At 43.1% G+C, this 22,570-nt stretch overlaps 1 protein-coding gene across 1 annotated transcript in view; it reads left to right on the top strand.

Annotated features, from left to right (window-relative positions):
• Window positions 1-22,570, top strand: part of KIF26B (kinesin family member 26B) — a 641,515-nt gene that overhangs the window by 512,446 nt on the left and 106,499 nt on the right. Inside the window, exon 6 of the mRNA XM_073545144.1 lies at window positions 12,788-12,994. Within this exon, the coding sequence (XP_073401245.1) occupies window positions 12,788-12,994 (207 nt within the window). The remainder of the gene's footprint in view (window positions 1-12,787; window positions 12,995-22,570) is intronic.

The raw sequence follows: 22,570 nt of genomic DNA, 5'->3' as shown, positions 1-22,570 counted from the left end.
GAGTTGGCAAACCGCTTTTAAAGCCAGAGCATCAGGAAAAAGTTTTGTCTTACATTGCTGACTCAGCCTCCAGCTCTATCGCCTCCTCTTCTTCAGTTGTAAAAAGTAAAAGCACTGAGTCGTCATTGGAGGCTCATGTTCATGAACCACACCTTTCCTTGTGTCCTTCACCCCAACCAAGATTGAAGGATGACGCAGGCCATACTACTGATTACTCCATGGAGCTGTTTTCACATACCATGCCTGGATTATCAACTCAAATGGTGAATTACCCAGGCCAAGATGAATCTGACATGGAGTGCACTGATGCACAGCCGCTGATGGATGATTCTGCTGGTACATTCACTCAGAGCACTACATTGTCCTCGCAGTGTACAGAGCCAGATTCTGACCCTGATGAGACTCAGGTGCCCCTTCCCGCACACTATACCACCATACACGGTGACACAGAGGAAGGTGCACATGACATAGAAGAGGAGGTGATGGATGACCCAGTTGTTGACCCAGATTGGCATCCATTGGGGGAAGAGGGTGCTGCTTCCAATAGCTCAGATGAGGAGCATCCACAGCAGACATCGACATCGCAACAGCTGTTATCTGGCAGGCCCGGAGCACTCCAAAGACAGGTTCCAAACATCAAAAGAGTTGCTGGACAGTTTGTCCAGAGGGTCAAAAGATCACAGCGTGCTAGGCCGCAAAATGTCTGCCAAAGTAGGAAGAGTGCAGTGTGGCACTTTTTTGACCAAAATCCTCATGATCAGGCCAAGGTTATCTGTAAGAAGTGCGCAAAGACCTTTAGCCGAGGGAAAAATCTGAAAAATTTGAATACCAGTTGCATGCTTAGACATTTAACCAGCATGCACTTGCAAGCGTGGACACAACACCAATCCTCAAGTGCCACATGTGCAACTGATCACAACGAAGGTAGTCAGCAACGCTACATTGTTTCCCCCACTGTAAGCCCACCGGTTAGCACAGCAGCAAATGTTGAGGTGTCGTTGCAAGGCCACAGCAGTCAGGGAATCCTACTGTTATATCAACGAAAGACTGATTCTAGGCCATCAGAAAGAACACCAACTCCATCACCATCATCAACCCTCTCTCAGTCCGCCCTGTCCACCGCTACTTCCACCATATGCAGCTCTCAAGTCCAGCTCACCCTCCCAGACACTATGAGTAGGTCAAGAAAGTACTCAGTCTCTCATCCGCGTACACTGGGTTTGAACGCCCACATTGCCAAACTAATCTCGTTTGAGATGATGCCCTTCCGGTTGGTGGAAAGCACAGCTTTCCGCGAACTCATGGCCTATGCAGTACCACGCTATGACCTACCCAGTCGCCACTTCTTCTCTCGCAAAGCCATCCCAGCCCTCCACCATCATGTGAAAGACCGCATTGTCCATGCACTCTAGCAGTCAGTGAGCGGAAAGGTGCACCTCACAACTGATGCATCGTCCAGTCTGCATGGCCAGGGCCGTTACGTGTCCATCACTGCGCACTGGGTTAATGTGGTGGATGCAGGGTCCACAGGGGACATCGGTGGTGGGACAGTGCTGCCTAGCCCACGGTATAGGAAACAGTTGGCTGTAGGCGTTCGACCCTCCTCCTCCTCCTCCTCCAGAAGCGAAAGCTCGTCCACAGAGCGCAGTCGTACGAGCACTCCATCTGCAGCTGCCACTGTTGCACACGATGTGTCCCCCTATCGAGCAGCTAGTGGAAAGCGTCAGCAGGCTGTGTTGCAGATGATGTGTTTGGGCAACAGACACACCGCCGAGGTGCTGGCCGAGTACTTGAAGCGACAAACTGAGTCATGGCTGGGCAGTGTACATCTTGAGGCAGGCAAGGTAGTTAGTGATAACGGCCGTAATTTTGTGGCAGCCATAGCCCTTTCAAAACTCAGCCATATACCTTGCTTGGCTCACACCTTGAACCTGGTGGTGCAGTGCTTCCTCAAAAATTATCCGGAGTTAACAGCCCTGCTCCAGAAGGTGCGAAGACTGTGCGCGCACATCCGCCGGTCGCCTGTACACTCCGTTCGTATGCAGAAGCTGCAGCGATTGCTCCACCTTCCCAACCACCGCCTCATTATCGACATTGCAACAAGGTGGAACTCCACCCTGCACATGGTGGAGCGGCTGTGCGAGCAGAGGCAGGCCATAATGCATTTGTGGGAGGATACACGGCCAGGCACTTTGAGAGCAGACATGGAGTTGACAGGTGTGCAGTGGTCGAAGCTGAAAGACCTCTGTAAAGTCCTTCAGTGTTTTGAGGAATGCACACGGCTGGTAAGCGCAGACGACGCCATCCTAAGCATGAGCATCCCACTTATGCGTCTGCTCATGCAAACTTTGACGCACCTTAAGGAGCAGGCATCTGCAGCCAATGTTGATGAGGAGGAAGAGGAGGAGGGAATCCTTGATGACATTCAGCCATTGTCTGCTCAGGGACCTCTCCTGGACGAGGTGGAGGAAGAAGAGGAGGACGGCTGGCGAGCTGTTAAGCAAGCTACAGCACCTGTGGTTTGCACACGTAAGTTTTTCATTTTTTCAGGAATGACGGTTAGGCCTAATTCCGGAACTGCAGTTGACCTGCACTTACTGGGAAATCATTGTTCGCGGGTAATAATTGTAATCAGTGATCCCCATCACTAACGTTGTTCAGCGGGTTATCTGCACCTGTAAGCGACAAACGCTGGCCTTTTCAGTGTAGCGCACATGCAGCCACGGACATGTAAGGGCATGACACACCAGTTATTGGCCAATCTCATGTGCCAGAGCCTCACGTGTCCCTCTAGTAAGCCGGACTCGGACCGCGGGGCATGACGGAGTCTCGTTCGTTAACGGAATTAAGCTTGCAATGTGTGCATCTGTTCTGTAGCTGGCATGGTTGAGGTTTCCCAGGTGGAGTCGAATTTAACCGTAGGCTCCACTCCTGGTGGTGCCCTTCTGGACATTCCTTTAAGGTTCAGCTTTGCAACCATACTGCCCATGTAAAACAAACACTTTGCCTTCATGAACGCTGTTTGGAGGGTCATGACTCGTGGGAATAACGCCGCCCAATCAGTTAACCTGCTAGAGAGATCGTTCGTTGCTCCCAAGCATGACATCACACTCCCTAGGAAGAAGGTAATGCCACTGTGGCGACCGTACTCCTGGGGGCGACACAAGTGCACTGATGCCCAGCCACTGCTCGATGAATCTGCTGGTACATTGACCCAGACCACTACATTCCCCTCGCACGCTACACGACCTGAATCTGACCCTGATGAAACTCAGGTTACCCTTCCCATATACAGTTCCATCTTACACGGTGACAAAGAGGAAGCTGCAGATGAAAGTGCAGGCTCGGCCCACCCGCCATCAGACACACCACCGTACTATCAGGGGCCCTATGCCAGTGCCGTCGCCAACGAGTGGGCCCCCCCTTCTTGCTCAGGATCACAGCACTTGCAAAGTTGAAATACTGTGCAGTGAGATGGAAGATGGGGACGACGAGGAATCCAGACAAGTACAGGGATTCCCTAGCGAGGAGACTTATTTGATTGTTTTCAATGTTGGGACAGCAATTTTTGGGGAGCACTATACTCTGGAGAATGATAGATGGGGCCCACCATACACTGGAACATTCCAAAGGTGGACATCAGACACTGGAGCAGCATTTACAGGGTCCATTATACACTAGAGCATTAGAAATGGGGCCCATTATGTTTGGAGCATTATTTGGGCCCATAAGACAGTGGAGCTTCATCCATGGGGACCAACATATACTGTAGCATTATGTGGAGCTCATCATATACTGTTTCAAACATTATATGGGACCAATGATTCTGTATGGAGAAATAGATGGGCCTCGTCATGAGATGTAAAAAGTGAGGTATTTTTCATTGTACTATACCGCTATTTCTCTGCCGTATCGGAGCATGATGAGTTGTGGTATGTGTTAAAGGGGCGCTCTTTCGCCCAGGGCACATGAAAACCTGCAGCCAGCCCTCCCCCCCCACAACTTTAGCCAAATAACCCCCATTTTTCAGTGCGTAACTTGTATTATGAAGTTAATTAAGGTTGACAAGCTTAAGTAAGAAGAATTGATGCTTTTGGCATTCAAATGGGCACTGTAGGTGTGTTTCCTGTCCTCCTCTCACTGCCGACTTTTATTCCCCATTGACTTACATTGGGTTTCGTGTTTCGGGACGACCCCGACTTTTCCCTATAATCGGACGATCTTGCTCGACCCGACTTTTGGAAAAGTCGGGTTTCACGAAACGAAACGCGACCCTAAAAAAACAAAAGTCGCTCAACTCTACCAGCGACATTTAAATAAATTCCAAAATTTTTTCAATACATCAATGCCAAAATGAAAAAAATGGATGGTATCGGCCCCTTAGAAGATGATAATTATAGAGGAAAAGAAAAGCTTGAGATATTAAACAGGCACTTTTCATTCATGTTCACCAATAAACTAACTGTTCCTGGGACCATTCAACAAGGCAAAAATCAAAAGTTCACCACCTGATATAACAAGTTTAACACAAGAAGAAGTATGCCTGCGTCTGAGCAAATTAAACATTGACAAAGCCCCCAGCCCAGATGGCATTCATCCACGGATACTGAAGGAATTGAGTTCAGTAATTGACAGACCACTGTATCTTATTTGCTTAGACTCTCTTGTAACAGGGGTAGTGCCACAGGATTGGAGCATGGCTGATGTACCGATATTTAGGAAGGGTAGGAAGGTGGATCCAGGCAACTACCGTTCGGTAAGCCTGACATCAGTAGTGAGCACAGTTTTTGAGGGCATTATAAGAGATGACCTGCAGAAATATATTGTAGATAATAATATAATAACTTGACAACCAGCATGGATTCATGAAAGATAGGTCGTGTCTAACTAACATGTTGGGTTTCTATGAGGACATTAGTGCAAATCTGGATGTTGGTATTGTGGCTGATGTGATTTATCTGGCCTTTGCAAAGGCATTTGATACTGTTCCACATAACAGCCTTATACTGAAGCTACAGAAGCAAGGACTGGGGTAAACTATATGCAGATGGGTAAGGAATTGGCTAAATGACAGGAAACAGTCGTCATAAATGGTACGTTCTCTAAATGGGATATAGTCAGCAGTGGGGTACCACAGGGATATGTGTATGACCGATTCTTTTTAACCTCTTTATTAATGACCTTGTGGATGGGATTGATAGTAAAGTGTCAGTATTTGCTGACAACGAGTCAGTTCAAAGTCGGGTAACTAGATTATTACAAGGGATGGAAGGTCTCTCATATGATGAGAGGTTGTAAAAGGTAATCAAATCAGCTGTCGTGTGCTGGAAAACATGTGGGCTCAGCGCCAGAACCCGCATCGAATGCCAGAACACAACCTATGATGCACCTATACATCAAAGGTCGTGAAGGGTTTTAAAAAGGGCTGGATGATTTCCTCAGTACATATAACATTTGGGTTATAGATAATTTAGTGACAAAAAATTGTATAATAGGTGTAGAAAGATTGAACTGGATTGCTCTTTTTGTAACCTATGTAACTATGTAACTGTGATTTTTTTTTATATGCTCATTTGACCCTGACCCTAATGTGGTTGGAGGCTGACGCTGGGGACAAGCATTTGTACTTCTACTCCATTTATTGTCTATAGAACTGAGTACAATGCTCAGACATTTACCATACATTAGCCCCACTGAGTGAAGCATCAGCAGTAGGGATGGGCGAATCCTGAAATACTCGGAATCGCTAGACTCTAACGAGTCTGACTCGGAAACTCGCTATTCGTTGCGAGTCTAGCGAGTCCAATGTTAATGAATGGGGATGCGAGTATTGCAGCGATTCCTGTGCTGCCATTTTTTTTGTTCCGCTTACTTCCCGCATGTGGCTGTACACACCATGCGGAAAGTAAGCAGAACAATTGCGGATGGTACCCACGGTCCGGAGGAGAGGAGGAGACTGTCCTCCGGGCTTTGGGTACCATATCCCTGTAAAAAATAGAATTTAAAAATAAAAAATATTGTTATTCTCACCCTCCGTCCCGCGCAGCCTTCCCGCCTCTCCACGCATCCGTTCCCAGTAGTCCTTTGCGAAAATGCCCTCGATGGCGTCTGTTCTCGCGGGATCGCGAAGTCTCGCGGTCATTCGCGCGACGTCATCGCGAATTACCGCGAGACATCGCGATCCCGCGAGAACGGATGTTATCGCGGGCATTTTCGCAAAGGATTACTGGGAACGGATGCGTGGAGAGGCGGGAAGGCTGCGCGGGACGTCGGAGGGTAAGAATAACACCATTTTTTATTTTTTTTTACATTTTATCTTTAACTACTGATGCCGCATAGGCGGCCTCAGTAGTAAAAAGTTGGTCACACTTGTCAAACACTATGTTTGACGAGTGTGACCAACCTGTCAATCAGTTCTCCAAGCGATGCTACAAATCGCTTGGAAAACGCTAGCATTTTGCAAGCTAATTACGCTTGCAAAATGCTAGTTTTTCCGTGGGAAAATCGCGGGAATTTAAAATGCGATTTTCCCGCGGAATGGAATTCCGGAATTCTCGCGGTAATTTCCGCGAGAGTTCCGGTACGTGTGCACTTAGCCTTATTTGCATTGGACTCGTTACTGTGCGAGTAATCGCTTGGAAACTCGCAGAGTACCGACTCCTGCGAGTCCCCTAATACTCGCAGAGTAACTAGTCCTAACGAGTAGATTCGCCCATCCCTAATCAGCAGCATCATAGAAGTGAGATCAGCCTGTCTTATAAGTCAATAATCGATCACTGGTCAGATTACATGTAGCTGTGAGCTTTCTTTGAGTGGGCCATTAATGAAACATTCTGTCAAGGTAAACTTAATTTATACAAACCATATAGGGGAATTTTATGCCCCTGATTAATCTGCATATGCTACATTCAATTTTGATGTATATGCCATGAAATGCAGTGGAATTAGTGAAGGTCAAAGGAAAATCTGCATCAACATCCCTATGAAAGACATACAGATTTGTAAGGGACGTATAATCGCCCCTTTGATAGACGTTTGTCAGATAGAATTTTATTTAAAGTAGACCTGTAGATTTCAGGGCCTACCGGTATATATATCATTCCCACAAATATCAAAGAATGAAGCAATTTTTCTTTCTAGTGGTTCTCAATAGAGGGATAAATTAGAAAAATAATTTGATTTAGAAGCTTCATACCTTCTAATTGAATCCAATGTAGCTGTATGGGAAGCAGCTCCCAGTGGTTTACCTGCAGTGCGGGCTTATCGCAGGCACTGAACCATGGCAGAAGTCATGATCTCTGCGCATGTGATGTTTAGATTTAGAGCGATGCCATCTAAGTCACTGCTAATAGCTATAGGAGATTGCATCTTCCTGCGAGCCTTCTCACACAATGTGTTTCTTCACTTTCTCCACTCCTGTAATAACCTGTTTGTTTCTCTCCACAGCTCTCTGATAATGACTTGGTCTCTACAAACCAATTTCTTTGCTTTTCATCATGCTTGCACTGAATGATTACTGCGCGATAAATTTATTTAGCTACTTCCAAGAATATATCATCACTGGGAGCAAATGATTATCTGTTCCCTTGCATGCCTCTGGGGTTGCCAGTCAGCACTTGTATAATCTGGAGGCCTCATTCACAAGGCCGAGGACTGGGCTGGGTGCTACTATAGGTGCTGCGGAATGGCTGCACACACAGACTGCAGGCCAACATAAGGTACATGGCTTTGTATAGACAGATCACATAGAATAGGTAACGGAAACAATAGAAAAGGGTGTTAACTTGTCACGGGCAAAGGATCATTGTATCTCTATAATATGTGATTATTCAAAATATTTAGCTATGTAATATGTGATTGTTCAAAATATTTATCTATGTAATATGTGATTCTGCAAAATATTTGCAATATACCGTATGCAATAAAATATATTTCAAGACCAGCAGACAATAAAACGAAATAAAAAAAAAATGAAAAATTTGCACAGCATCATATATAATTGCTGAAAAATTGGTGAAAAATTTGTACACATTATGTACAATTTGGCATTGTATAGAACATTTGATTGTGAATTTTAAGTAATATATTGTCGGTCTGTTGGCTGCTAGAACAGTTTTACCAGGATGATTATGTCAATTCTCTTAATGTTTTTTGTAAACAATTTCGATATATAAAACTGTGTTTCCCAAGGTTGGTGAAATAGGATCAGGGGTCCCATAGAAGATGCCAGCAGTCATTTACAGGAATAAAGGTGCTCATAGACCTTAGATGGCTATTGGTCAAACAGCAGCAGCAATAGGTCCCAATTCTCCCATACTAATGAACACTCTTCCCACCAAGTGTTTATGTGTTGTCAATGGGAACAACACACGGTATCAGAAAGGATTGGGTGTTTGATTTCAAACTGAGTTGGGTTGGTAGGCTCCAACACACATGAGATGGTCATCCGGTCCTGCTCAAATCGTCATATTTGGCCAACATTAATTTGATGTGTATGGGTAATCCGAAAATAACATGATTATTTTGAGACTCCTCAAACAAAAGAACACAGGAAATGAATGAAAAGAAAATTATGGATTAACAAGTTAGGGAGAAGTGTAGGATATCGTATAATAAAGCTAATGCCAAAAGTGCTTAGTGTGTACAATAGATATTTATAAAGGACATTTTAGATATTGGACCACACCTTTAAATCAGATTTTTGTATTAAATGCCTTATTTAAACTTTGGGGGCAATGTTTTCTTCTTTTTTATATACATAGCACATTCTGTATTAAAGGTAAAAAATAGAAATCTGCAATTTTCACACTGGCTACTGGGGCTTTTTCTTGTCTCATACGTTCCTGTTCTTTCAGGAAACAACACATGTACATAGCCACAATGGTCAGAACCCAACCCTATGTTTTGTATTAAAGCATCTAATGTACCTGTGGGAGCAGGGTCACCTGTGATGTCAACTATTGTGAACGGTGATCCTGTGTTCACAGTCTTGTATAGTGGTAATATCTGTTATTATACTCCTGCTGTCATGGCTTGTCTCTGGGGCTTGATAATAATAATAATAATACATTTTTATTTCTATAGCGCCGACATATTCCGCAGCACTTTACATTTCAGAGGGGACTTGTACAGACAATAGACATTACAGCATAACAATAATCACATAGATCATAACAGATACCAAGAGGAATGAGGACCCTGCTCACAAGTTTACAATCTATGAGGAAAAAGGTAGATACGAAAGGTGGGTGGTAACAGTTGCCCTGATTGTATGGACCAGCCATAATGTTAAGTATGTAACAGTACAGACACAGAGGGCTGATAGATGCATAAAGCATGTGGGAACATGATACGGGGAACCTCGTTATGGTAAAACTTTTGACTGTGCCACACAGGGATAGTTAGGTTAATGTGTTAAGGCGGTAGGCCAAGCTGAATAAATGCGTTTTCAGGGCACGCTTAAAATTGTAGGGATTGGGGACTAATCGTATTGACCAGGGAAGTGCATTCCAAAGAATTGGCACAGCACATGTAAAGCCTTGGAGAAGGAAGTGGAAGGTTCTGATTATTGAGGATGCTAACCTCAGGTCATCAGCAGAACGGAGGGCATGGGTAGGTTGGTAGACAGAAATGAGGGAGGAGATGTAGGGTGGTGCTGAGCCATGGAGTGCTTTGTGGGTGAGGGTAATAAGTTTGTACTGTATTCTGGAGTGGATGGGTAGCCAGTGTAAGGACTGGCACAAGGTAGAGACTTTAGTGTAACGATTGGCGAGGAATATGATCCTGGCTGCAGCATTCAAGACAGATTGGAGGGGGGAAAGTTTGGTAAGAGGGAGACCAATTAGAAGAGAGATACAATAGTCCAGACGAGAATGAATAAGAGAAACAGTAAGAGTTTTTGCGGAGTCAAAGGTAAGAAAAGGTCAAATTCTAGAAATGTTTTTGAGATGCAGATAACAAGAGCGAGCCAGTGATCGGATGTGGGGGGCAAAGGAAAGCTCGGAGTCAAGTATGACCCCAAGACAGCGGGCATGTTGCTGGGGAGTAATAGTGGAACCACACACAGAAATGGCAGTGTCAGGTATAGGTACATTAGTAGAGGGAGGAAGCACAAGGAGTTCAGTCTTTGACAGGTTCAGTTTCAGATGTAGTGAGGACATGATGTTAGACACAGCGCTTAGACAATCGCTGGTGTTTTGTATCCGGTCACGTGTTCGGTTTCCCTCTGGCTGTGTGGTCGGTTTCCCTCTCTGTTGGACCACAGCTTGTGTGGTCACTGTCCAACTGCTGATAATGCTCTTGTTTTTCTATGTTGCTTCTGTGCATGTGTTTTCACTTCCTCATTTTGGTTTGACCTATCACATCTCGGAGGGACTATTTCTTCTCTCCTGGCACATGCAGTCTTTTCTGGCTATATTTCAAGATAGGTGTTTGGTGATCCAGCTTCTCAGCTAGGGATTATCTTTCCTGGTTAATCTCTGTTGCTTTTCCTACAGTTTGTGTGTCTTCCTCCCCAGTACCCTTTCCTTTCTTTGGGGTTTTCCACATATTCAGTTTGTTGTGGTGTTTTTCTTATTTTCTTCAGTATTTCCTGTGTGTCGATGTGAACACATTCAAAGGCCTCTGGCTTTTCTGCAGATTTTTGTGTATTTCGCTTTATAATTATTATTGTTTTAGTGTTGCACATTGTTTATAGAGAGGGTGCAGTTAAGGACATTCAGGGTAAGTCGACGTTGAGTGGGGGCACCATGGCATAAATTTAGGGTGCCACCTTCCGCTGTCAGGCAGGGACAAAGCAGGATCAGATTTGGGTCTTTCCTGGTCTGAACAGGGACCTGTTAGGTTCAGGTGTTTGTCTCTCCTGGTTTGTAGTTTACTCATGTGAGTGTGCGAATACGGTCATAACATCTGTCACTGCTGATTAGAAAACTTCTGTAAATACATAATGAAAGGACGGCAAGAGTCTAAAAAAATCCCCAGTGGCCGGTTTGAAAATTGCACAATTGTTAATTTTGTGGGTTTTTTTTAAATAAAGATTGTGCTTCAAAAATACAAAATACATTGTCAGTTTCTAAATCCTTGTAACACAGATAATCTAAAGGTAATTTTCTGATTATTGCATGCTTTTAAGATAGTTGTTGCCCCAACAAAATGTCTTTTTTAAGAAAATATAGAAAATATTACAAAATAAAGTCATATGATTTCTCCTTTTTGCATTTATTTTTTATGTATGAGAATGCGAAATGTTGGACTATGCCTAAAACATTTATTCGTACATTAAGAAAAATACAAGTTTTAACCATGTTCCTAAGAGTATTAAAATATTCTCCAGGATCTGCCTTAGGTTATACGTACTACTGAAATCACTAAAAGGAATTTTACAGAGTGCTAATCACATGTCTGGAATGTGGAGGTGCTTAATCCACAAATGCAGCTGGCAAAGCAGAGCTTGCGATGATGGCCATCTCCATAGGAGTTGTTCATTAAGGGTTGATCATACTGTTAAAGCACAACGACTGCTAATGTACGTCAGTGGGAGATTCGACATTGCATTCGGAGAATTAATATATACGTACTTTGTCTTCATTTTCCCTCACCCGCCAGTAGGTATAACCCATATCTTCTCTTGGGTAGGAATATTTATAAGTGTGGAATTTCACAGCAGACAACCCAAATGGCTGTCATTAAGGGTACATTTTACTGTTCATTTTGGGACATCATTTGTGACATGCAGCAAATTAGTGACTGTCCAGAGATCTATGGACTCTACTTCGGCCATGGTCATTTCTGCCTTTTGTATCGACGTACATTGTACAAGGAGATAATTTGATGTAATAATGTGTACTGGTATATAGGCTGCTGTTGCACACATTGGTAGGTATGAAATTCAATTTCTTTAAGTGGCTGTTAAGTCAGGGCCATGTTTTTCAAAACTAATATTGCTGACCTAAAGATACTTTACAATCTAGAATACTATGTAAACAGGAATATATATATATATATATATATATATATATATATATATATATATATATATACCCTTGTACATATCGAGGCATATATTTTGAAACATAAACCAAAGGTTCCTAATATAATATTTGAGACTGCAGACACTTATATCTTGAAGGGGGAACTTTCCTGGGTCATATAAAATGCAAAGTGAACAAAAAGGTAACCAACAAAAGAAAAAAAGAATCCAGCAATAGCTACTTACCCTCTCCATAAGCTTATTTTGGTGTTAAAGTGATTGCCCGTTTCAGATATTCCTAGTGGGCGCTGTTTGCTATAAAAACAAACCATTGTTTACTCACTGTTCCCAGGTCCACCTTCACTATTATTGCAACATGTAAAAAAAACTCCCCTTGACTTTTTAAATTGTGATTGGCACTGGTTTCAGATAGTTCACATGCCCATGGAAAAGGACCCTTAAGCCCTCCATACACATTATATGGCTGTTGATGGCAGACAACTGACCCATACTAAGGAGTCATTACTCTGACGAATGCTCCTGTGTGCTTTATGAGAGTCGGTATCGGATATCTCTGGCAGCAGCTTATCTCTGGGAAAACAATAGGATTGGCAATCCAAAATTGGACATGCCCAATCTTAAACTCCCCTGACAATCAATTGTTCTTGGACCCCCGCATACATTAGACTGTCAGCCGAATCCATCCTCATCAGCCGACATTAGTCTAATGTGTATGGGGGCTTTGCAGTATGTGTTTTAAGGTCTGTTCCTAGGTCAGCAAATACAATTAAAACCTACTATCCTTCTCTTGCATCACAGGTGAAGGTCATGGTGCGCATCTGTTCAACACTAGTGGGAGAGTCAGCTGATTCCAGTTCTTTCTTGAAAGCTGATCCAAGGAAGAAACAGGTTACCTTGTATGACCCATTATCTTGTGGAGGGCAAAATGCATTCCAGAAAAGAGGAACTCAGATACCACCAAAAATGTTTGCCTTTGATGCCGTGTTTCCCCAAGATGCTTCACAGGTAGGCGATGTTTTACTTTTTATACCGGCTCATGTCCTGGCATACCTTTTCTTTATCATCTGCCCACCACAATCAGAAGAATGTTAGGATGAACACTATAGTATGGTCAGACATAGACATAGGGTTGCTCCCGGTGGCTTATGCTACATGGTAATATATGTTCCTTCTGGAGCTCTCATTACATTTGTTGTTATGACTGTGTAAGAGATTGTGGTGCATGTGTCACTCTGTACTCCTTCATGAATGCTCACTATATTTGAACTATGCAATGCTCTTCATTAAGGAGATTGTTGCTGTGAAGTATTATGGAGTAAAATGGGAGGGGGGCACATTTACCCAAAATTGTGATTCTGCACATGATATCTCAAAATATCTCTGAAATCTTGGGCACAATATCCTATTGCTTTATACATTAGGTTGTCCTTGTGAGACTAAGTGTTGGATGTATTTGGAACCACATAATAGTACCTATCTGTGTATATATATATATACTGTGTGTATATATATATATATATATATATATATATATATATATATATATATATATATATATATACAGTATTTTTAGGATTATAAAACTCACTTTTTTTCCCCAAAATTTGTGGGGAAAATGGGGGTGCGTCCTATAAAGCGTATATACCTTACCGGCCGCGGTGGAGCATGGTCCCGGGTTGCTGCTGGAGGAGGCAAGAATGGCGCGTTGCTGCAGGCCGCAGTCTGGGCTGAGGAGATGTTCCGATGTGTGCCGCTGTGGGTGAAAATGGCTGTGGTGCAGGGGGCTCCGCCAGCGTTTTGTGAAAGCCCAGAGCCTCCCCACATATCCATTACTGCGATGCGGTGGCCTCTGGGAAAATGGCCGATATGGGCAGCGCATGCTCAGATTGAGATCTTGGGTGCCGATATGCGGGAAGGGGGCTCCGGACTTCAACAAAATGCCAGCAATGCCCCCTCACACCACAGAGCAGCCATTTTCACCCGCAACGGCTCACATCAGAACACTTCCTTATCCCAGCCTGCAGCATTGCGCCACTATTGCCTCCTCCAGCAGCGACCCTGGAACCCCACTTCACTGCAACCACCACCCCTGTAAGCAATAAGATGCATGGATTATAAGAGGCACCACCGTTTTATTAAAAAAAGGGTTTTTTTACTATTTTTCTCCTCAAAATTTTGGGTGTGTTATAATCCGGTGTGTCTTATAATCCACAAAATACGGTCTATAGTATCCAATATACTGACTTGCACTTTGCACTTTTTCCATACATGATATTATTAGTACTGTAACCAACAGAGGGGAGATATATGCACCTTGAGATCTGGCCATTATTGAGGAGGACTAGTGACATGCATCTTATTTATGTATAAACTAGCTGAAGAGCCCGGCGTTGCCTGGGCATAGTAACCAACTGTGGTTAGTTATAACAAATTATAATGATTATATTCCACATAAAAACCACGCATCTAATCCTATTCTGTGTGATACTGACTGCTGAGCCGTGTATCTAATACTATTCTGTGTGATACTGTGTGCTGAGCTGCGTATCTAATCCTCTCCTGTGTGATACTGTTTGCTGAGCCGTGTATCTATTCCTATCCTGTGTGATACTGACTGCTGAGCCGTGTATCTAATACTATTCTGTGTGATACTGTGTGCTGAGCTGCATATCTAATCCTCTCCTGTGTGATACTGACTGCTGAGCTGTGTATCTTATCCTAACCTGTGTGATACTGGGCTCCCCCTGCAGTCTGTGGAAGAGGGTGGTCTGTGTTGGCATGGTAATAAATTATGTTATTTCCAGCTTTACAGAAGGAGGATAACACCATAGAAATGATAAGAATAATATGCCTCAGTTGCCACAACTGTCTACAAAGAAAACAGTTGCTGATAGCAACCAATCACAGCTCATTTTTCATCTTTTAAACAGCTCTGGGACAGCGTGGCAAGTTTTGAGTGGCGAGTATTGAGTGCAGACTTTTATGTGGCGAGGTTGATGTATGTGTGGTGAAATGTGTGCTAAGGGTGGTATGTGTGTTGAAGCACGTGGTAGTGTGTGGTGCATTTTGTGTGTGTGTTCATATCCCCGTGTGTGGTGAGTATCCCATGTCAGGGCCCCACCTTAGCAACTGTACAGTATATACTGTTTGGCGCCATCGCTCTCATTCTGTAAGTCCCCCTTGTTCACATCTGGCAGCTGTCAATTTGCCTCCAGCACTTTTCCTTTCACTTTTTCCCCATTATGTAGATAGGGGCAAAATTGTTTGGTGAATTGGAATACGCGGGGTTAAAATTTCGCCTCACAACATAGCCTATGACACTCTCGGGGTCCAGACGTGTGACTGCAAAATTTTGTGGCTGTAGCTGCGACGGTGCAGATGCCAATCCCGGACATACACATATACATACATACATACATACACACACACCCACATTGAGCTTTATATATTAGATGTTGTATGTCTTCCACTCAGTTTATGGAAGCAGGGCAAAAGAACATGAGTTCTTTGGAATCTTGAAGGGATTTTACTCAAGGCAACCATTAACCAGAATCTTTCACAGTCATGTGAGGTAACAGCTTCTAGGCACTGGTTGATTATAAGGTTTTAATCAAGCTTCTTTCCATTACACAGAATCACATCTCTTTATACAATGCTTCCAGCAAACATATATGAAAGCATCTTCACAAACAATTTCTCTTCATACACAGTGTCTTTACACAGAGTAACACTGTACCTTCATCATGCAGTGAGGTGGAGGGGGATGAGTCCAGTGCTGTCTCTCCCACACTCTTTTCTTGAGGCAACAGTGATCGTTCCAGGCTGTCCTGACTGCCTCTATGCTTCCAGCAGGCACTTCCCTGAAAGCGCTGACAGGAGACTTTCTCTGACACTGCTTCCTCCTGCAGATCCCCAGACTCAACAACAACTCTCCCAGAATCCCCTGGGGCTGTGCTAACCACTCCGTCTCCTGTAACCTCTATAATGCCTCTAGTTGCTGAATGATTGTAAATCATCAATGCAGCTTCTACTTGTCACATATACAGTATATCCCTATAGGCAATTGGTGTTTTGATATTGAAGGAGCTCCCAAACACTGGATATGGAAACTGTAATGCACATTACCTCAGGGTTCTTTCCTCCGCATCATGTATATTCCCTGAATTTTATTGTTACATTTTGTATACAATAGCCTTATCTTGATATTTTGAACTAATAAAGAAATATTGTTTTGATGATGATATGAGAGAGGGTCCTTCTTTACTTTTGCTGAAATAAAGATGTGACTGCCAAGCACTGAATAATTTTTCATTGGTCCAGCATGGTTGAGGTATACGAGGCGATGCCAGACACCTCCTTTTTCTTACAGTGGGTGCGATCATCTGTCAGTAAAAATCAGTAGACCCCACAGCTCATTATACCAGCGTGCACACTCTGTTACTTTTAATTCTCAAAGCTAGAGGAACCCCTGACAGTGCTCCCTTGGAGGTTTACATAAAATGTACACTGCAACATATTTCAATGCCAGCCATAAAGTGTACAGTGTATTATAGCTCAGCTGTAGGCTCGACCCCCCACTCCACAGTCCATGTCTGCGCAGTATATTCCTATTCCTGACATAGAAGACCCCGCCGTGCACACTGCAGCTTGTTTCAATCCTAGATATAGATCTCCGCTTTCTCAGTGCTGCATATTACAGAGTGTTTCCGCATATTACACATTTACACATGCTGGAAATTCAGGATTACTATATTGGTTATTTCATCTCATTATGCTGTTACTAATTCAGCAGTGTCTAGTGGAAGATGGAATATCAGCCTGTCTCCTCCGCTTCACATCACAGCTCATTAATTTGTAAATCAAGTATGTTTTATGCCTTAAACCATTAACCCCTTCACTACCAAGGGTGGTTTGCACGTTAACTACCGGGCCAATTTTTACAATTCTGACCACTGTACCTTTATGAGGTCATAACTCTGGAACGCTTTCATGGATCCTGGTGATTCTGACATTGTTTTCTCGTGACATATTGTACTTCATGTTAGTGGTAAAATTGCATTCAAATAACTTGCGTTTATTTGTGAAAAAAACGGAAATTTGGCGAAAATTTTGAAAATTTCGCAATTTTCCAACTTTGAATTTTTATGCCCTTAAATCACAGCGATACGGCACACAAAAAACTTAATACATAACATTTCCCACATGTTTACTTTACATCAGCACAATTTTGCAACCAAAATTTTTTTTTGCTAGGAAGTTATAAGGGTTAAAAATTGACCAGCGATTTCTCATTTTTGCAACACCATTTTATTTTTAGGGACCACTTCACATTTGAAGCCACTTTGAGGGGTCTATATGATAGAAAATACCCAAAAGTGACACCATTCTAAAAACTGCACCCCTCAAGGTGCTTAAAACCACATTCAAGAAGTTTATTAACCCTTTAGGTGCGTCACAGGAATTTTTTGAATATTAAAAAAAAAATGAACATTTAACTTTTTTTCACAAAAAAAATACTTCAGGTTCAATTTTCTTTATTTTACCAAGGGTAACAGGAGAAATTGGACTGCAAAAGTTATTGTGCAATTTGTCCTGACTACGCTGATACCTGATATGTGGGGGGGAACCACTGTTTCGGCACATGGCAGAGCTCAGAATGGAAGGAGCGCCGTTTGACTTTTTCAATGCAAAATTGGCTGGAATTCAGATCGGACGCCATGTCACGTTTGGCGAGCCCCTGATGTACCTAAACAGTGGAAACCCCCCCAAGTGACCCCATTTTGGAAACTAGACCCCCCAAGGAACTTATCTAGATATGTGGTGAGAACTTTGAACCCACAAGGGCTTCACAGAAGTTTATAACGTACAGCGGTACAATTAAAAAATCATATTTTTTCCACAAAAATGATCTTTTCACCCACAATTTTTATTTTTCCAAGGGTAACAGGACCCTAAAAGTTATTGTGCAATTTGTCCTGAGTACGCTGATACCCCATATGTGGGTGTAAATGACTATTTGGGCGCATAGCAGAGCTCGGAAGGGAAGCAGCGCCATTTGACGTTTTTGGCTAGAATTGAGATCGGACACCATGTCGCGATTGGAAAACCCCTGATGTACCAAAACAGTGGAAACCCCCCACAAATGACACCATTTTGGAATCTAGACCCCCCAAGGAACTTATCTAGATGTGTGGTGAGAACTTTGAACCCCCAAGGGCTTCACAGAAGTTTATAACGTACAGCAGTACAATTAAAAAATCATATTTTTTCCACAAAAATGATCTTTTCACCCTCAATTCTTATTTTTCCAAAAGTAACAGGACCCTAAAAGATATTGTGCAATTTATCCTGAGTACGCTGATACCCCACATGTGGGTGTAAACCACTATTTGGGCGTATGGCAGAGCTCGGAAGGGAAGCAGCGCCATTTGACGTTTTTGGCTGGAATTGAGATCGGACACCATGTCGCATTAGGAAAGCCCCTGATGTACCAAAACAGTAGAAACCCCCCACAAATGACACCATTTTGGAAACTAGACCCCTCAAGGAACTTATCTAGATGTGTGGTGAGCACTTTGAACCCCCCAGTGCTTCACTGAAGTTTATAACGTCCGGGCGTGAAAATAAAAAAATCGTATTTTTTCCACAAACATGATCTTTTAGTCCCCATTTTTTTATTTTCCCAAGGGTAACAGGAGAAATTGGACCCCAAAAGTTGTTGTCCAATTTGTGCTGAGTACGCTGATACCTCATATGTGGGAGAAAACTACTGTATGGGCACACGTCAGGGCTCGGAAGGGAAGTAGTGACGTTTTGGAATGCAGACTTTGATGGAATGATCTGCGGGTGTCATGTTGCGTTTGGAGAGCCCCTGATGTACCTAAACAGTGGAAACCCCCCACAAGTGACCCCATTTTGGAAACTAGACCCCCTAATGAACTTATCTAGATGTGTGGTGAGCACTTTGAACCCCCCAGTGCTTCACAGAAGTTTATAACGACCGGGCGTGAAAATAAAAAAATCGTATTTTTTCCACAAACATGATCTTTTAGTCCCCATTTTTTTATTTTCCCAAGGGTAACAGGAGAAATTGGACCCCAAAAGTTGTTGTCCAATTTGTCCTGAGTACGCTGATACCTCATATGTGGGAGAAAACTACTGTATGGGCACACGTCGGGGCTCGGAAGGGAAGTAGTGACGTTTTGGAATGCAGACTTTGATGGAATGGTCTGCGGGTGTCATGTTGCGTTTGGAGAGCCCCTGATGTACCTAAACAGTGGAAACCCCCCACAAGTGACCCCATTTTGGAAACTAGACCCCCTAATGAACTTATCTAGATGTGTGGTGAGCACTTTGAACCCCCCAGTGCTTCACAGAAGTTTATAACGACCGGGCGTGAAAATAAAAATATCGTATTTTTTCAACAAACATCATCTTTTAGTCCCCATTTTTTTTATTTTCCCAAGGGTAACAGGAGAAATTGGACCCCAAAAGTTGTTGTCCAATTTGTCCTGAGTACGCTGATATCTCATATGTGGGAGAAAACTACTGTATGGGCACACGTCGGGGCTCGGAAGGGAAGTAGTGAAGTTTTGGAATGCAGACTTTGATGGATTGGTATGCGGGTGTCATGTGCATTTGGAGAGCCCCTGATGTACCTAAACTATTGAAACTCCCCACAAGTGACCCCATTTTGGAAACTAGACCCCCCACGGAGCTTATCTAGATGTGTGGAGAGCACTTTGAACCCCCAAGTGCTTCACAGAAGTTTATAACGCCTGGGCGTGAAAATAAAAAAAACATTTTTTTCCGCAAAATTATATTTTTGCCCCCAATTTTTTATTTTCCTAAGGGTAACAGGAGAAATTGGACCCCAAAAGTTGTTTTGTAATTTGTCCTGAGTAGGCTGATACCCTACATGTGGGGGTAAAACACTGTTTGGGCACATGGCAGAGCTTGGAAGGGAAGGAGCACCATTTGACTTTTTCAACGCAGAATTGGCTGGAATTGAGATCAGACGCCATGTTGCCTTTGGAGAGCACCTGATGTGCCCAAACAGTGGAAACCCCCAATTATAACTCCAACCCTAACCTCAACACACCCCTAACCCTAATCTGAGCCCTATCCCTAACCCTATCCCTAGCCCTAACCCTAACCCTAGCCTTAACCCTAGCCCTAACCCTAGCCCTAACCCTAGCCCTAACCCTAGCCCTAACCCTACCCTAACCCTAGCGGGAAAATGGAAATAAATACATTTTCTTTTAGTTTTATTATTTTTCCCTAACTAAGGGGGTGATAACGGGGGGTTTGATTTACTATTTATGGCGGTTTTTATGTTTGGCGGCTGTCGCACGCTAAAAGACACTTTTTATTGTAAAAATAGTTTTTGCATCACCACATATTGTGAGCTATAATTTTTCCATATTTTGACCCACCGAGTCATGTGAGGTCTTATTTTTTGCGGGACGAGTTGTCGTTTTTATTGGTACCATTTTCGGGCACATGACATTTTTTGATCGCTTTTTATTCCGATTTTTGGGATGCAGAATGAACAAAAACCAGCTTTTCATGAATTTCTTTTGGGGGGTGCGTTTACACCGTTCCGCGTGCGGTAAAATTAATAACGCGTTTTTATTCTTCAGGTCAGTACGGTTACAGCGATACCTCATTTAGGTCTTTTTTTATGTTTTGTCGGTTTTTTGCAATGAAAACAATTTTATATAAAAAATAATTATTTTTGTATCGCTTTATTCTGCGAGCTATAACTTTTTTATTTTTTTGCGGATGATGCTGTATGGTGGCTCGTTTTTTGCGGGACAAGATGACGTTTTCAGCGGTACCATGGATATTTATATGCGTCTTTTTGATCGCGCGTTATTACACTTTTTGTTCGGTGGTATGATAATAAATCATTATTTTTTGCTTCGTTTTTTATTTTTATTTTTTAAGGGGTTCGCTAAAGGGGTTAACTAATGGGACAGTTTTATAGGGCAGGTCATTACGGACGCGGCGATACCAAATATGTGTACTTTTATTGTTTTGTTTTTTTTTTATTTTCAAAAAATGGATTTATTGGGGAATATTTTTTTTTTTTTTAACTAATTTATTTAGCGATTTTTTTAAAATTATTTTTAACACTTTTTTTTTTTTTTTTTTTACTTTATTACCTTGTCCCAGGTGGGACATCACTGTCCTGTGACAGATCGCTGATCTGTCACATCACAGATCACTGTGACAGATCAGCGATCTGTCACAGGCACTGCTGCAGACTTCCTCATGCCTGCGCTTTGCAGGCACTGAGGAAGCCAGCTTCCTCAGGCCCCCGAAGGCCCCCGTCGCCATCTTGGATTCGGGGGCCTGGAGGAAGGGAGTCCCCCGCAGCAGCGCTGCACATTGCGCTGCCGTGGGGGGCTCAGGGAAGCAAGGAGGGAGCCCCCTCCCTGCCGATGCTTCCCTTTAACCCCCGGTACACCGCGATCGCGTTTGATCGCGGTGTGCAAGGGGTTAACGTGTCGGGGGCGGTCCGTGACCGCCCCTGACACATTGTGCCGGGTGTCAGCTATGATAATTAGCTGACACTCGGCCGCGATCAGCGGCGCTCACCACGTGGGCGCCGCTGATCGCGATGACGTAATATTCCGTCCATGGTAATTAGGTCCATGGACACATGGACGGAATATTACGTCAATTGTAGGTAAGGGGTTAAGAAGCCTTCCCTAAATGTTATATGATCTATACATTTGTGCCAGTAATACCCATGCCACGCTGGTGCTGCATAGCATTTGCCGTTGAGTAATAGAGCTGATTATATCTGGGCAGAAATTCATGAATTGTAATGAAGCCACCTCAGCATTTCATACGCTGGATGTGTCACTGATGTGCTTTTGTGTTGATTTTATCATGAACATACAACACAAGGGGAAAAAGCAGACATGGCAGAATTTTCCTTTCACCTCAGCAAGTGTGAAGATGAGCACTGAAGCGGTCTGCAGCTGCTCTTTGGTCTCCTATTCCTGCTTAGATGGTGTTTTTCTATGCAAAATCTCCTTTTATGGGCAGAAAGTACATTGTAAGCACCATATACTGTATGGGGAAACACAGATACCTTATTGCTGTTAATGCTCAGCATTTCTATGACACTTGGGCACCTCTGGTCAAAATTAGTTGTATTGTGAACAGTTAAGTAAGTTGAAGATTAAATCATCTCTAAAGGTAAAGATGACACATTTGCATTGTATTTTAGGCAAAACATGTAATATTTTACATTTTAAGAATTACAAAAAGGAAAATGGACCTATGCAAAGGTTTAGGCCCCCTGCATGGTTAGTACCTAGTAGTACCTCCTTTTGAAAGTACCAGAGCTTGTGAACACTTTTTGCAGCAAGACAAGAGTTTTCAATTCTTGTTTGAGGAATTTTCATCTATTTTTTCTTAGAAAATTCTTCCAGTTCTGTAAGATTGCACAGGACTTGTTTTCAAAATGCATCAGGATTGTTTAGATGTTTTTTTGCATACTTCTGACGCTGAATTTTATGATGACGATGCAAGAGAGGTTTTCTTCTGACTCTTTCATGAACACCA

The sequence above is a fragment of the Dendrobates tinctorius genome, unplaced genomic scaffold, assembly GCF_039654945.1.
Source record: "Dendrobates tinctorius isolate UK_male_01 unplaced genomic scaffold, ASM3965494v1 ptg000140l, whole genome shotgun sequence".
NCBI lineage: Eukaryota > Metazoa > Chordata > Amphibia > Anura > Dendrobatidae > Dendrobates > Dendrobates tinctorius.
This window is presented reverse-complemented; position numbering and strand designations above follow the sequence as displayed.